The 14751-nt window shown below is 37.4% G+C and overlaps 2 protein-coding genes and 1 long non-coding RNA gene across 8 annotated transcripts in view; 2 read left to right on the top strand and 1 right to left on the bottom strand.

Annotated features, from left to right (window-relative positions):
* Window positions 1-2952: 2952 nt before the first annotated feature.
* agpat4 (1-acylglycerol-3-phosphate O-acyltransferase 4 (lysophosphatidic acid acyltransferase, delta)) lies at window positions 2953-9863 on the top strand. 3 transcript variants are annotated; one of them, XM_028006610.1, is made up of 9 exons: window positions 2953-3159; window positions 4742-4923; window positions 5415-5584; window positions 5673-5834; window positions 5947-6100; window positions 6263-6365; window positions 6463-6538; window positions 7911-8109; window positions 9171-9863. In XM_028006610.1, the coding sequence occupies exons 2-9, from the start codon at window positions 4746-4748 to the stop codon at window positions 9260-9262; spliced, it is 1134 nt and encodes a 377-aa protein (XP_027862411.1). In that variant the 5' UTR covers window positions 2953-3159; window positions 4742-4745; the 3' UTR covers window positions 9263-9863. The 3 variants fall into 3 exon arrangements, with proteins under 3 accessions (XP_027862411.1, XP_027862410.1, XP_027862412.1); XM_028006609.1 differs by having other exon boundaries at window positions 4739-4923; XM_028006611.1 differs by having other exon boundaries at window positions 2954-3159; window positions 4842-4923.
* On the top strand, window positions 3166-13559 carry LOC114137789 (uncharacterized). The gene is made up of 2 exons (XR_003594104.1): window positions 3166-4126; window positions 12333-13559. It is a non-coding gene; the product is annotated as an uncharacterized LOC114137789 (long non-coding RNA).
* Window positions 13060-14751, bottom strand: part of map3k4 (mitogen-activated protein kinase kinase kinase 4) — a 26899-nt gene continuing 25207 nt past the window's right edge. For 3 of the 4 annotated variants that reach the window (XM_028006606.1, XM_028006607.1, XM_028006608.1), the window contains one exon: window positions 13759-13924. In XM_028006606.1, coding sequence (XP_027862407.1) covers window positions 13904-13924 — 21 coding nt within the window. In that variant the 3' untranslated portion in view covers window positions 13759-13903. Of the gene's footprint in view, window positions 13925-14751 lie in introns of all 4 variants that reach the window. The other variant, XM_028006605.1, reaches the window with a different exon arrangement.

Below are 14751 nucleotides of genomic sequence, written 5' to 3'. Positions count from 1 at the left end.
AATTCAGCACAAAAGTGCAACGCTGCGCTGTGTGGATTTTTCTACTCTTGGAAAGAAGGTTTATACAGAAGGATGTCAGAATACGCAGCGCACTGCACTTAGAAAGCTAGCAGTTAGATATGGCATTAGAAAGCTGCAGACCAGTCAGGATGTCCATGCTGAAAGAACTAACAATGAGTGTGTGAGCTTCACAACTGGACCATGGAGAAATGGAAGAAGGTGGTTTGGTTTGATGAATCACATTTCCCCTCTCATTAACAGAGTGGCTGTGTGCTTCAAACCTGCGCTTTGTACCTTTCCAGATTAGATCTGCCCACAGACTGGGTTGTTTTAAATCGCTTCATAAAACTTATTTTTTATTCACTGGCATTCAGTTGAGGTTTGATACTGAACTTTTGTGATGTGATGTTTTAGCTTTATTTTATTTTCGTTACTTTATTCAGTGATTTCATAGTTTTTATTTGCCTTGTACAGCAGTGTGGTGCAGTTGCAATCTGTTTTTAAAAGTGCTATATAAATAAATTTGGCATTGACATAACACACGACACTAAGGTGCACTATGGGACATAGGCGGGGTAGCGTGACGATGTGAGCAATGCTTGCTGGAACAACTTGGGCCCAACTACAGAAGTGAACAATACTTGGACATTTACTGCCTATATAGCCATTATTGTTCACCATTTCATGGAAAATTTGTTTCCTACTAGGTGATCATCCACACTGCCACAAGGCGAAATGTTTCAGAAATGGTTTAGAAACAGCCTTGAGCTTGGGTTGCTAAATCTGTCCACGTCAATCCATTCCACCTTCTTTGGGATGTGTTGAACAAACAAGTCCGGTCCATAAAGGCCCACATCCCATCTTACAAGACTCCTGCTAACATCTTGGTGCCAGATATCACAACACACATCTTCAGGGCCAGAGAGAAGGCAATGCCTTAATGGTTAGGGATTTGTTTGGCTGCAAGTAATTACCACCACAAGGCAGGTGGTCGAAATATTTTTTCTGACTGACATATCCTCAATAAATCCTCCTGCAACAGCACTCCACATCATGTTGTCTGCAATAAATGGCTACAACATTTTGTTAAAAATTTTGTTCCAGCTCAGTGGGAGGTATTTTTTTGAAACAAAAATGTATTTGTCTGCATGCAATTTTTCTTTTTTTTTTTTTAACTTGGAAGAAAAGGATTTGGCTATTTTACTGTATGTTTAAAAACTATTTCCTCTAGAATCCTCAACTGACTCATTTCTGGAATTACTTTGCACTTTGGCTCCAGGAAATAGAACGTCCCTTCCATTTCCCAAGGTGTTCACACTTGCGTGCTGTTGTTTGTACCAGTGACTGCGGTCCCACCAGACGGTTTAGAAATGCATCCAAGGGATAAACTGAACCTGTAGTCTCACAGCTCTTTTTAAATATTTTGTTGGGGTCTTTGATATTTGTTTTGATTCTCCCATGATGTGAGACAAACAGACATGGATGTTTTTTAGAATCCACTTCATTAAGACACAAATCATGTCAGAGTGGAAACTTCTCAAATTGTGACCTCATTTTCTTTGATTTTCCAGAAATATTTAAATGTGATATGTAAACGTAAGCCCCATCACAAGCACTACAGTTTAGAAATAGAGGTTTGTCCATAAACAACTGAAATAAAAAGTCCGTTATGAGTAATTGTAACAAAGGGTGTTTACTGTGTCATAGAAGTCAGCTTTTAATGTTGTCTTTGGCCACATCATGAAGTAAAAGGAGTTTCAGATAACTGAGGCAGTTTTTAATTATGTTCCTCACTTGACACTGTGTGAAACTGCTGCACTCGATCACGCCAGTAACTAAACGTTTTGCACTGCTTAAACATTATTCATTTGAGCCCCTTCATGCTTTGGGTTTGCTGTTTGAACACGGAGAGTTTCCTGAACCACTTCACGGTACGTTCGGACCACTGCAGTCATTAGTTGGCAATGTGGGATCTTTAAAAAGAGAGTTTAGAAATACTTCCCAGTGAGCCTCCCCTCAAAATGAAATACAAGACGCATTACAATCCACTCGGGCGGGTTCGCGTTACAAAGAAAACCTACAAAATATTGTTTGATTTGGAATGAAGATAACATCCAAATGAGTCATATCTTTTGCAGACAAAATTTGCGTGCGTTGGTGGAAATGGGTTTAATGCATCTTTATTTCCCCCTAGTGTCTGAAAGTGGAAAATACATAGGATTATTTTAATTTTAGTTATTAAGATGCATCACATTGCCTTTCTTTTCTGTGAATGATGAGTATCTAATTTACTTTTCATTTCATAAACTTTTCTCTCTTTTTTTTTTTTTTTTTAGCAAAATCTTCAGTTTGTAAACTTTACGTAAAATTTTGCCAAGTTATTTTCATAACTATTCGAAGCTATTTGAATATTTCAGCAGGCGTTTACCGATCATAATTTCCTTAACAATTTCGTTTAATAAAAATCAAAACTCAAGAAAAGAAAAAAAACAACAAAAAAAAAACAGCGCATATCCTGCACTTCGACTTGTGCCTTTCCTGTGACCAAATAGAGCCAAAGCAAAGAAGAAGAAAATTTGCAGAAGTCTCACTCTGTTATTTTTTTCCCCGCACAAATAAACATACATCAGCAACGGAAAACATTGCGAACTTTGCATAAAAACATGGAACTATAATGTTAATCAAACGCTATACACTAAAAATTACCTAACAATGTAATAATTAAAATCAGTTGGTGGGTCAAATGTAAAAACAGGGGTTATTTTTGTTTCCTTTACAATAGTTGTTATTATGGCGACTTCGGATTTCCGGAGTAAATACGCTTCAGTTACGGAAATAGACAATCTTTGTTTGATCCAAGCGATCTGGAAAGTAACGACGTCCGCGCACGCGGACACGGACGTCTTTATATTTTCAATTCAGGCGTGGCTTTTCAATGGGTGTGGCGGCACATGTTGGGAAGTGTTAACAGTCACCAGTCAGTGGGGTGATGAACCCACATCACGGTGAAGTAATCATGACATAAGTCTGAAGAGGAAAAGCTGAAAAATCCCGGTGGCATAAATCTTCAATGATTCTTTTGTATTGTTTTTGGGAGTGGAAGGTCTCCGAGGAAGGATTACTGGAGGATAGAGGGGCATTTGTTTGTTTCACCTGAAGGTGAGATTCATTCAGGACAATTTATAAATAAGTTTTTTTTTTTGTTTTTTTTTCTTTCTTCCCAGACTGAGATATTGAATATTGAAATGCTCGTATAAACAGAGGTTGTTTTGTAAACCATATCCGAAACAGATGTTAAACTTGGGTCTCTGTCCAGGCAACAATAACAGCAAGTGTTTAAACAATTTTCCCTTAAGGAAATTACAAAGCCGCACAAAAGTTGTTAGTTGCGTTCACGGTTACAATTTCTCATTCCATTCCAGGTCATGTGTTCTCTTCCGAGCAAATGTTTGATCTGTAATTGGCTGTTAGGTCACGGCTCAGTTCAAATGCTTCATTCATTAAACAAAGCTGAAAGAAACTTTTTATGAAATAAAACGGCAGACAGCGCTTTGCAATAGTGTTCACACTTATTGAACTTTTTCGCGTTTTGTCACATAGCGCCTACAAACTTCAGTGTATCTTATTGTTGTGATAGACCAACACACAGTAGTGTACTGCTAAAGTGGAGGAGAAATGATGCATGACGTTTCACAATATTTTTTTAATGCAACTTTGAGAAGTGTGTCGTCATTAAATGAGTCAGTGCGTTATAAAACCATCTTTCCCTGCAGTTGCAATTGCAAGGTCACAAATAGCTCAAGCTCTGTCAAATTAGTTGTAGAAGTCCAATTGGATTTAGGTCCAGAGTTTGACTGGGCGATTTTAACCGACAAAATATGCTTTGATCTAAATTATTCTATGGTTGCTGTTGCTGTATGTTGTGGGTCATTATGCTGCTGGAAGCTGAAGCTCCTCACCAGCCTCAAGTCTTTTGCAGCATCTAACAAGTTTTACTCCTGGATTGCACTTTATTTTTTCCATCCGTCTTCCTATCTGGTCAGATTTGTTTCTCCATAAAGAAGAACATCCTCACAACATAATGCTGCCACCACCATGTCTAAGGATGGTGGTGACAATGGTCACTGTGGTGTTGGTTTTTCACCACACAGCATTTCTGCGAGTATCCAAAATGTTAACTTTTGGTCTCATCTGACCTGAGCTCCTTATTCTGCATGTCTGCCATGTCCCCTGCAAACAGAACTTCTTATGGCTTTTGTTTAACACAGGCTTTGTTTTATTGCTTCTTCTTCTAAAATGGTCAGACACATTGAATGCACAACTAAAGAAGATCTGATCATGATCAGATTCTCCCACTTGAGCTTCAAGAACTTTGCAGCTCATCCACCGTTCCACAAATCTATTGGCTGCTGCTTTGATTTACATAGATTTAGCTCTGGATATTGCTTTGTTAATTTCTGAAAGCAGTTATTTTCACTGTATTATTTTACAAAGTAAAGAAAATAAATTGTAAGGAAATTTTAAAGAAAAAAGTATTTGCACCTCAGAAGAATGAATTATCTTGAGTTTGTCACATAAAATTAAAATGAAATACATTGAAATCTGTGGTTCTGATACTTTTGCAAAGCATTGTGTGCAGCGATGGCCTAGAGAACCAGCTGATAGTCTTTTATGATTAAAAAAAAAAAGGAAATATGTTGCTACATAATTATTTTTGTTTTAAACTTTTTCTCTTTAGCAGAAGGATGGGGCTGCTGCAGTTTTTAAAATCCCAATTTTTGTGCCACCTGATCATGTGCTATGTGTTCCTGGTGAGCGGACTTATTGTCAATCTGATACAGATCTGCACCTTACCTCTGTGGCTGGTCAGTAAGCAGCTGGCCCGCAAGATAAACATCAGACTGGCCTACTGCATCGCAAGTCGTAAGTACTGACCTCCCTGCAACAAAGATGATACTGTAATGTGTTTTCTGTTGTTTCTTTGTTTGCTTTGCTTCTGGAGGAAGAAGCTGATGTTGCAACAAGTGAGGTAAAAAATGCAATGCTGCACGAACGTTATTGTAAAAGTTTAAGGTAGCTTTAAGAAGCAAGGACACTGACAAGACAATGTTGGAATGAAATCATTAAAGTTATAACAATATACATAAGTCCTGTCCAGGAAGATTTGCATAAATATTTCTGTGCAGAACCTTATTGTGAAAAGATATTTAAATGAAATTCAAGATGCACAAGATGAATGAAAGTAGCCAACAATTAATTAAATCAGCTTCCTCATCAAAATGTTTCTGCAGAATGCATAATTAAACATTACATTTAATTAAAATGATTAATATTTAACCCCCTCCATCATATTTCTTGTTAAATTGTACACCTATTTTTGCCTGTTTGTGTGACTGTGTCTCTATAATCTTTAGAGATGGTAGCTGCCCTAGAGTGGTGGTCTGGGACAGAATGCACACTTTACACCGATCCAAAGCGCTACCCACTCTATGGAAAAGAGAATGCTATTGTCGTCCTAAACCACACTTTTGAGATAGACTTTCTTTGTGGCTGGACCTTCTGTGAGAGATTTGGAGTTCTTGGGGTAAGGCGAAATTCTGCTGAGAACCAAAAAGTTTGTTTAAAGTTCTGTGTTCAACCTTAAACAAAAATATTATGCTGTAAACTTCCAGAGTTCAAAGGTTTTGGCCAAAAGGGAGCTGGCCTATGTTCCAGTGATTGGCTGGATGTGGTATTTCCTCGAGATAGTTTTCTGCAAAAGGAAGTGGGAGGAGGACCGGACAACTGTGGCTCAGAGCCTTCAGAAACTGCGGGATTACCCTGAAAACTACTGGGTAGGTTTCAGCCTGGGGGGGATGTTTTTTCCCAGATCAAGATGACACATTGATATCTTTCAATCAGGAAATGTTTGGGAAATGCCTGAAAACATTTTTTTTCTCCCACAAGTTCCTGCTTTTCTGTGAAGGAACACGCTTTACCCCAAAGAAACACCAGTTCAGCATGCAAATAGCTGAAAGCAAAGGTTTACCTAAACTCAAGTACCATCTTCTTCCCAGAACCAAAGGATTTTATGTAACTGTCCAAAACCTCAGGGGGACTGGTGAGTATCTGGCAGCAGTTTTCTTTTTTTTTTTTTTTTTTTGCATGGCGTTGTCAGAAATGGCCATACTGCAAGCCTTGTTTGAATGTGGGAAAAGCCAGATAAATGTGCAAATGAGTCACCTCGTCTAGTGAACTGCTGCTTTGTGCTTCCCTGGTGCAGCTGCAGCTATTTACGATTCAACACTAAACTTCAGAAACAATGAAGTACCAACTCTTCTTGGGATTATTAATGGAAAGAAATATCATGCAGATTTATATGTCAGGTAGGTCAAAATGATGTATGCCTGTGCAGGGCAAGATTATACCTTTATGATTCCTGTTTGGGTGATTGGTGGCCTCTCTCCTTCCTGTCTAATGTAGGAGAATTCCTTTAGAGTCCGTTCCAGAAGATGAGGCGGAGTGTGCCGCCTGGCTACACAAACTTTACCAAGAAAAGGTGAGTGCTAGGGATTTAAAAAGAAGACATAAGTAGGTTAAAATACATGTAGCTTTAGTTGGAAAGTAATATTCAGATACATAGTATATGCCTATAAACCAATGAATCAGATATGTTTACAGTATTATCTAAGAAGGTTAAAGGTCAGCCTGTTCTGTTTAGTGCTTTTATGCTGTTGTTGTCATTATTGTTTTTGATCCTAAACAAAGGCTTGACTCAAATGTCAATCAGAATATTATTGATCAAATTATCATCAAAGTAGCAATTTCTTTTCTTTATTCAATTGGAATATTTTACTTCAATTAAGACATAAATGCACCTACGTTTTCCAGAATGCTAGTTTTTTGGGAAATCCCTACACATCTTGGTACATCTTGCACATCTTGTAAATGAGCGTCCATCACATAAGATTCCAGTAAACAATAATAAGATACTAAGTATTGATATCGATATTTAAACAAAAGGGGACCAGGTTGACATTTCAGTTCATATAAGAAACTACGAGGCATCTGTGATTCTGCTGTATTGCCCGATGTGAGGCTCTAAAAGAAAAGAAGTGATCTTTTCCTCTAGTTCTGTTCACAGTTGATTCGAAGTCAGACAAAAGGAAAGGCAATTCAATACAGAATCTTATAGATTATGCACAAAAAAAATCATAGGTTATGCATTTGAATTTAAGAAGGTAGACTTCTTTATTTAAAAATAGAAGTGCTTGTTTGTGTAATGATTCCACATGCAATAAAGTCATACTGCCTGTACTAGACCAACTCATTAAACAATAACTAATAAAAAAGACAATCATTGTGGAAAAAGAGAGTTGATGTATCTAAAATAGTAGTAGTTATAAAAAATAATAAAAAAAGCTTTTTCCCCCTGGGGTTTTCTTCCTCTCCATCTGGAAAGCTTTTTAGAAAGGGTGGTCAATATGAGTCATTAAGGTTCAGTCGAAATCTCTCAAATCTTTTCACAGGAAGGCCATAAAAGCAAAGACCTTTTTTTGACCCCTGAATACTCACAGGAGCATGTTGCAGACTAAGAGCAAACAATTTCAAATCAAGTTTTCCACCACAAAAATGTAGAATGGGTTCAGATAAAAACTTTGAATCGGGGAAACAAATGCTTAATTGTACGAAAGCGGATGATGACAACAAAAACTTCTGCTGTAACATGATGGTCTGTAACGCAACTCAAAATCTACAGTTTGGCTGTCTCTCATTGGCATTCAGGCCTCTGACCAAAACAGCTTACGACCAAAACAGTTGGGCAGGGTTTGTGCTAAGACAAACCCATGAACACACAACATGGCTGTAAAAACAACAGCTATTTATTCTACCAAGATGGCTCATGTCGAGCTGTGTTTCTGTGTGAACAGGATGGCTTTCAGGAGCAGTACGCACAGACGGGGCATTTCCCTGGCCCCATCATGAGCCCTCCACGTCGGCCATGGTCCCTGATCAACTGGCTCTTCTGGTCCTGCGTGGTCCTTTACCCTCTAGGTCTCCTAATCGCCCAAATGCTCAGCTCTGGATCAGTGCTCACCATCGCCGCAGCTGTGGTTGTGTGCTCTGCAGGTTGGTTTCAGACCTTTCCAGACGTAATCTCAATAGATTAGGTTATCGACAAACATTTGGTTTAGTCATTCAGTAAAAAACAAAAACATTCTCTCAAGACTTCCTGTTTCTTGTACAACTTTTTCTACAACACATTTTCCTTCCACTCAACTATCCATTGATATATTAAGATTCAACACCCTGCAATGAGCCAGCTTCTTTAGCATTCAGTTTTTGCCTGTCTGGTGACCAATTGTAGCAGTCAGTTCTCCTCACAATTGCATAGTGTATTACATAGCCTTTGTGTAATTAAGGTGTTTTTGTTAAACTTAAGTAGTATTTTCTAATTTTCTAGGAAGCTTAATCTGCTTTTTCATTTGATGTCAGCCATACTTACTTAAATAACTTGGTATATATTTCACTCTGTGTATTTAATCCAAATAACATATGAATTTCACATTTTTAAAAAATATGTAGATTTTCTAATTTATTAAGTTGTACACGTTTTCAGAATTTAGTTGTAGTAAAGAATCTCTCAAATTAACCAGCTCTTTTCTGTTCAAACATTTTGCTAGCAGCAGATTTGACATCCCCCAGTGTACGTTCCCATTTTTTGTAAATAATGATGTCTCTGTATGCGGAGCATGTTCTTAACAACATTCAGGCATGTGTTTATTTCACAAAGTAAAATAGTCATCCATCTGACTAAGGAGTAAACCAAAAAATATTTCTGTAACACCATAAGCTCATGAGAAGGATGTTGCTTCACAACATTTTCACAATAAAAGGAATGCTCTTCCCAATGTTACTGACATTAAAATAACAAACGTTCAGATGTCAACTCGATATTAAACATTTGATGATGTGACTTGTTAAAACAAAAATGTCAGTGTTAACACAAGTGACAACTAATTTAATACTTTATAGGAACAAATTAAGCCATCTAAATCTCTTGTCAAGGGAGAGTTTTGGAAATATTCATTAAAAATGCATTTTCTGTGGAAATAAAAATATTCTTTACAAAATCTGTTGACACTGACCTGATGCAGTAGCATTATAAATAAGCTTTTTTTTTCTTACAGTGTCAATGGGAATGCGCTGGATGATTGGCCAGACTGAGATTGACAAAAGCTCAAACTATGGGATTAAGGCTGCTCCTCTAAACAACAATTAAGGATTTCTGCTGTCTTCCGGGCTGCTTTGTGGAGATTCACAGACTTGGAAGCTGCCAGACGCATAAATGCTAGGTGAACAGCAGCTTGACTGGTATAACAAGTATAGGCCTGTTTCATGGCCAGGCTTAAGGCTGTGCTAAAGAAGCTAAAATGGAAGTTGCAGAAATGGAAACATGGTGTGGGTTAATTTATGAGTGGGAATATTTTAACAGTACCAAGGAGATATCTTCACTGAAATTTGAAATTGCAATAAGTCAAATGTAGACTACCTCTTCGACTGAAGTGTACATCAAATGGCATTTGTACTTTGAGATAGTGATGCAATGTTACATGTTAAATGTTTCTTGTGGAGGTTTTGTTCAGCATCAGTGGGCCTTTTTCTCTTCATTTTTTTGTTCTTGCTCCAGTAAAATCAGCCAACAGCATCAACGCTCCCCAAAGGCTTTGAGTTGACACTTGAACCTAAACAATAAAAATGAGAATCAAACTCAACATGCAAATGCAGTAGATGCTCTTATAGCTTTTTCAGCTCGACCTTATTTTAAGACGTATTGAATTTCAAAAATATTAATAAAGACTTCATTTTTGTTGAAACTACAATTTGTGCATTTTATTAGAATTTTATGCAGTAGACCGCACACGAAAGGTGTACTTTGATTGGGACATTCTAAAACACGAATATGCTTTGATCTGTTATTTTTCTTGGTAAAAATGTAACTAAAATGCATGTACTGGCAGGTCAAATTGATTTCATTCTTGAACTGTTTTCGGGAGCCATAAAATCACTGTTGAGCTGCTCTTTTGACTTCCCTGATCAAAGCTAGTTTATTACCGGTCTGGCTGCATGTTTGGAGTTGCCATCCTGCCAGAAAGTGAACCACTGCCTGCTGTGTGATGTCTAACAGGTTTTCTCGTACGATTGGCTTGATTCAGCTGTAAGTTTGGTTTTCATTAACTGCAGTGTTTATACCGAGAAAACATAAAACACCCACGTTTACTCATTGTGATTGTTGAATGCAGTTGTTGCATGCTAAAATAAGCCTCACATTAGCATTGGTTTGTTTATGGTTAAAACACTAGACAGTTTGCTTAGAGCTTACAAAAGCGTCCAGGATTGCACAAGAGTCGAGTTGAGTCAAATGCAGTCTGTGGTTTAGGGAGGGTAAGGTGTTTTTTTTATTATTTCTTTTATTTTGTTGCCATTGTTGAACCTTACTCCCAAGTGCAAGGGCAGTGGCATGTCTGGAGATCGTTACAACTTGACAACAGTCATCATCACCAGAGTTTTTATTTCTGAAGCACTGTTATTAAGTCCTGGTGGGAAGAGCTGATGACAAGCCTTAGAAAAACACTAAGCAAGAGCTGAAAGGTTGTTGTGGGAGTGAATCCTGGTATCACTTCTCTTAGTCAGGCGTTTGTTATAAGGAAGTGGCTGTCTTACAGGTTTTTGTAACATGAAAGCCCTCCAGCAACTGGTGAGCTCTCAGTTCAAGTGCCTCCTACTTCAGTAGTGGAAAAGTCTTTTCCTGTAACTCAGGTGATGCTTGTGGGTGAGAGGTGCGGATATCTGTATTACTGACTGTTAATATTTAACTACAGGTCCCAAAACACTCATCTGTCCTCTTGAAGCTGGAGTTGGTCAAATTGCCCTAAATTCCGCTGGACTTGCTATAGAGCGGTGGTTCGGATCTTTAATTTCAGGTAATATTTGAAACAGCTGTTGAATCAGTATATTCAACAGCTGGGTTACTCTAAGAGAGTCAGACGGACTTGAAAATATCAGATTGTGATGATGGTGTTATTACTTTTCATCAAAGTGGCCTAAAAATCTAAGAAAAATTGGAAGTGAGGTCAAATTACAGAGAAGAAGGGTTCCGAATATTCACTACAGCCCAATCGACACAGAACCATTTCTTGTTGACTTTGCTGCAGAATTGCATTGCTACCAATGCAGAGTTTATTCAACCTTCGATCAGAAAGTGCAAAGGTCTTTTTCTTCTTCTGATGAGTCATTCTTTCAATTCTTAGGAGCATCTGAGAAAATCATTTGCCTGAAGTGGAAAAAGTAGGTTTGACCTCAAAACCTGTTGTGCCAAATGTGAAGCATCCTAATAGAATCTATCCGATGAACACACAAAAAAAAAACTTCCTTAAAAAGCAACTTCTTCCAACAATTCAGATGCAATAAGATGATCTGGGACTGTTTTATGAGGGAAAAGTGATAATAAAGGCGTTCAAAGACCATAGAGCAGTAAAATTTTGGAACATTGCCTGGAATTGCTCAGATCCTAACGTCATTGAGACATGCGATTCATAATCAGTTTTTATACATATAAATATAAAAAACTGAGCTAAAATGTAAGGCAAGGTTCAAATAACTGATTCCATTTTTACTATTTCGTAGTAACCAAAACATTAAGAAGCCACATTTACGTGAGATCTATTTGATCAGATCCAAGGCTCTGTCACTATCAGTTAAGATGTTAAAGTTCAGATAAAGACTGAACATGTATTGTTTTTTCTGGATGAGTTGCTAAGAGATAGTCTTTATGCTCGAAATAGAGTATAGCGGCACAGCTTAGAGTTATAAAGCTGCATAAACTGAATAAACCACAAGGCATTTGAAGTGATTGTGTTCAGCTGTTTGGTCATAATACACAGAGCTAAACTAAAATATATCAGTACTAACACCTCACGCACCGACATCAGGAAGAGGTGTGGGGGATGATTTAGGCTTGTTTTGGAGTCATTGCACCATGGTAGCTAGCAGTTGTCAAAACAATCACGAGGGAGGTTTTTTTTTTTTTTACACTAAAATTTTCCATCGTCACATGAAAGGCCATCTGTCCATCAGGTGAAGCCTTTTAGAAAGTAAGGGCAGACAGAAAACAGTGACCCCAAGCACAAGATTACAATTACATGATTGGAAAAGAAAAAGAACTGAGGTTTAATGCAAGGATATCTCCAAAGAGGAGACGGGGGCAATGGACATCGCTTTTATACTAGATCAATTCGGCCCACAATGATTCTGTTAATGCCTTGTCTCATGGTATAAATATTATATTTAAGGTGGTGTGCAGTGTTAGTTTTCAGTCACACATCTTGCACATAGGGTAGAAAGTTCCAATTTTGGTCTCATCTGACAAAAAAATTGTTTTTCCATGTGATGCAGTTTGTAGTATATAGTACGTACTTCTAATGGATTATTTTGTTCCTAGTCTTCTATTAATTCCAGATTTATAATCAATCGTTGTGCTGTCTACAGAATCTTTGAAATGCGTTACCACGAGCCTCCTTTCTAATTAATTCTGTTCTTGCCAAAGCCTGTAGGATCAGGTGTTTGTCACTGCAGGTTTGCAGTTGTGCCAAGCTCTTCTCATTTTCACATGTAGATTCAACAGTGCTTTGTAAGGTTTTCAAGGCATTAGATATTACTTTACAGCCCAACAATGACTTAAATCTTTTCACAATGTTGGTCCCTGTCCTGCAGGAGTGTTTTCTATGAAACCACTCAGGTCCTTACAGGACAAACGAATTTATAGTTTTGTAACTAGCTGATTTCCAAGGAAAGTTAATTTGACTTAACAGTTTACAAATTCATTTCCGATGTTTGCACAACTCAAAGAGTGTTTTTCAGGATTTGAGTCTGTTTAGATGGTTGATTCATTGAACTGTCAAAAAAATGTAAGCTTGGTGGAGAAGTTTAACTTTGTATTTTAGAACAACCATATATGATAATAATTTCTAGTCACAATGACTTCAATTCTGAGAGATAAAAAATTACTAAAAACAAAAGCAATAATAATTGGTTTATTAATATTGTTTTTACATAGCAAACACTGTAGGAGCAGCAGAGGACCACAAGTTCTGGAGTATGTCAATGTGTGTGTATGCGCATGTGTGTGTGTGTGTTGTGTTCAGCAGCAGGGAGGAATAGCCGGTCCTGTTTTCTCCTTTGAGTTGGCTACGCCACAGTCACACGGGCAACTCATCACCAGTGACCAGTAGACTTGAACATTGCTCCAACTTGACAATTTCTCCTCAGCAAAAGGCAAAGAAAACACACTAAATAATCCTTCTTATTGCCCAAACATTCAGAATAAGAAATAAAAATATTTAAATATTTGGATGGCATTCATTTAATAAAGGAAAACTATTGCCTTCTTTCATTCACAGAGGGTAGCCACATTTTTACTTTTATAGTGACTCACTCAGGATCCCTCCTTTTCTACTTAGCTTTCCCCTTGGATAAACAGTTTAAAAGTGCTATAGATACGCCCCGTCCTCCGTCCAATTAAAAAAAAAAAAGTATTCCTCATTGCCTTTTTATAGGTGTCTTCGCCAGTGAAATATATGTGGCAATTACTTTAACTTTACAACATTTTATACATGAATTAAGGCCAATCCTATTCTTACAGTATGTACAGTACCACCACAAACCATGGCTACATAAAAACACAATTATTTAATTCATAGATCCAGTTGTCCTCTGAAATGATAATGTGTTAGTTCCTCAGTTTAACTCGATGTGCCTTGAGCCATAACTCCCTCTTGTGTCCACAGTTTGTTTTTCTTTTGCCAACAGCATGTACAGTAGTGATTTAGTTTGTAAACGTGAAAAGCCAAAGAGAAGGTGCCGTTCACTCCTCATCTGTGCAAACCTGAAACGGATAAACAGGAGATGTTGTGAGGGCTGGCTGAAGACAGGGGAGTCTTTTTATTAGCTTTTCCAACAAATAAAATCTTACACATCTATTACACACAGAGATTTTTTCAAAGTGGTTATTTTTCTTAAATTTGACGATTATGGTTAGCAGCAAATGAAATCATAAAAATTCTCTTCGAATGTCAGGTAAGGAATATTTTTAAAAAGTATATATTAATACATGAATTTTATGGCCATATTATTATAAAAAGTACCGTAAGCTAAAATTTCAGCATTGCTTATATTTAGCCAAGTTAGCATAGCTATATATCAGGTATGTTCGAGCACTTTATGTGTCTCTGCAGACAAACGTTCTGCCAGAAATACAGATACCAGATTCATGACCCTGTACCACTGCTGTGTTCGATAATGGTATAAACCACATGGGGAATTTATGGAGTATCGACAAGAGCAAGATGACAGACAAGAGAACTATAAAGGCAGACTAACAGAAGACTGCTATTTAAGCAACTTGGACATTATAACATCTCAGCAGACTCCCAAGGTTGATCAAGTCGTCATGACTACAGTATTTTAGGAAAAACAAGGCCAGACCAAGTACTGAGACTTTATTTTTAGCAGTACATGAAAATACTTTTCAATAGACTGCCATTTCTGGATTATTGGTGTGATGTAATATTTTATCTTAAACTGAAATTTGGGTTTTGTGAGCTATAAGCCAATGCCATCAGAAATAAACACTTGAAATAGACAATACTTTCCGTATTTACTCTTTATGAGTTTTATTTATTTTTTATAAAACTCGAAGGTTATAAAGGGAGC

This window comes from Xiphophorus couchianus, chromosome 22 (assembly GCF_001444195.1).
Source record: "Xiphophorus couchianus chromosome 22, X_couchianus-1.0, whole genome shotgun sequence".
NCBI lineage: Eukaryota > Metazoa > Chordata > Actinopteri > Cyprinodontiformes > Poeciliidae > Xiphophorus > Xiphophorus couchianus.
This window is presented reverse-complemented; position numbering and strand designations above follow the sequence as displayed.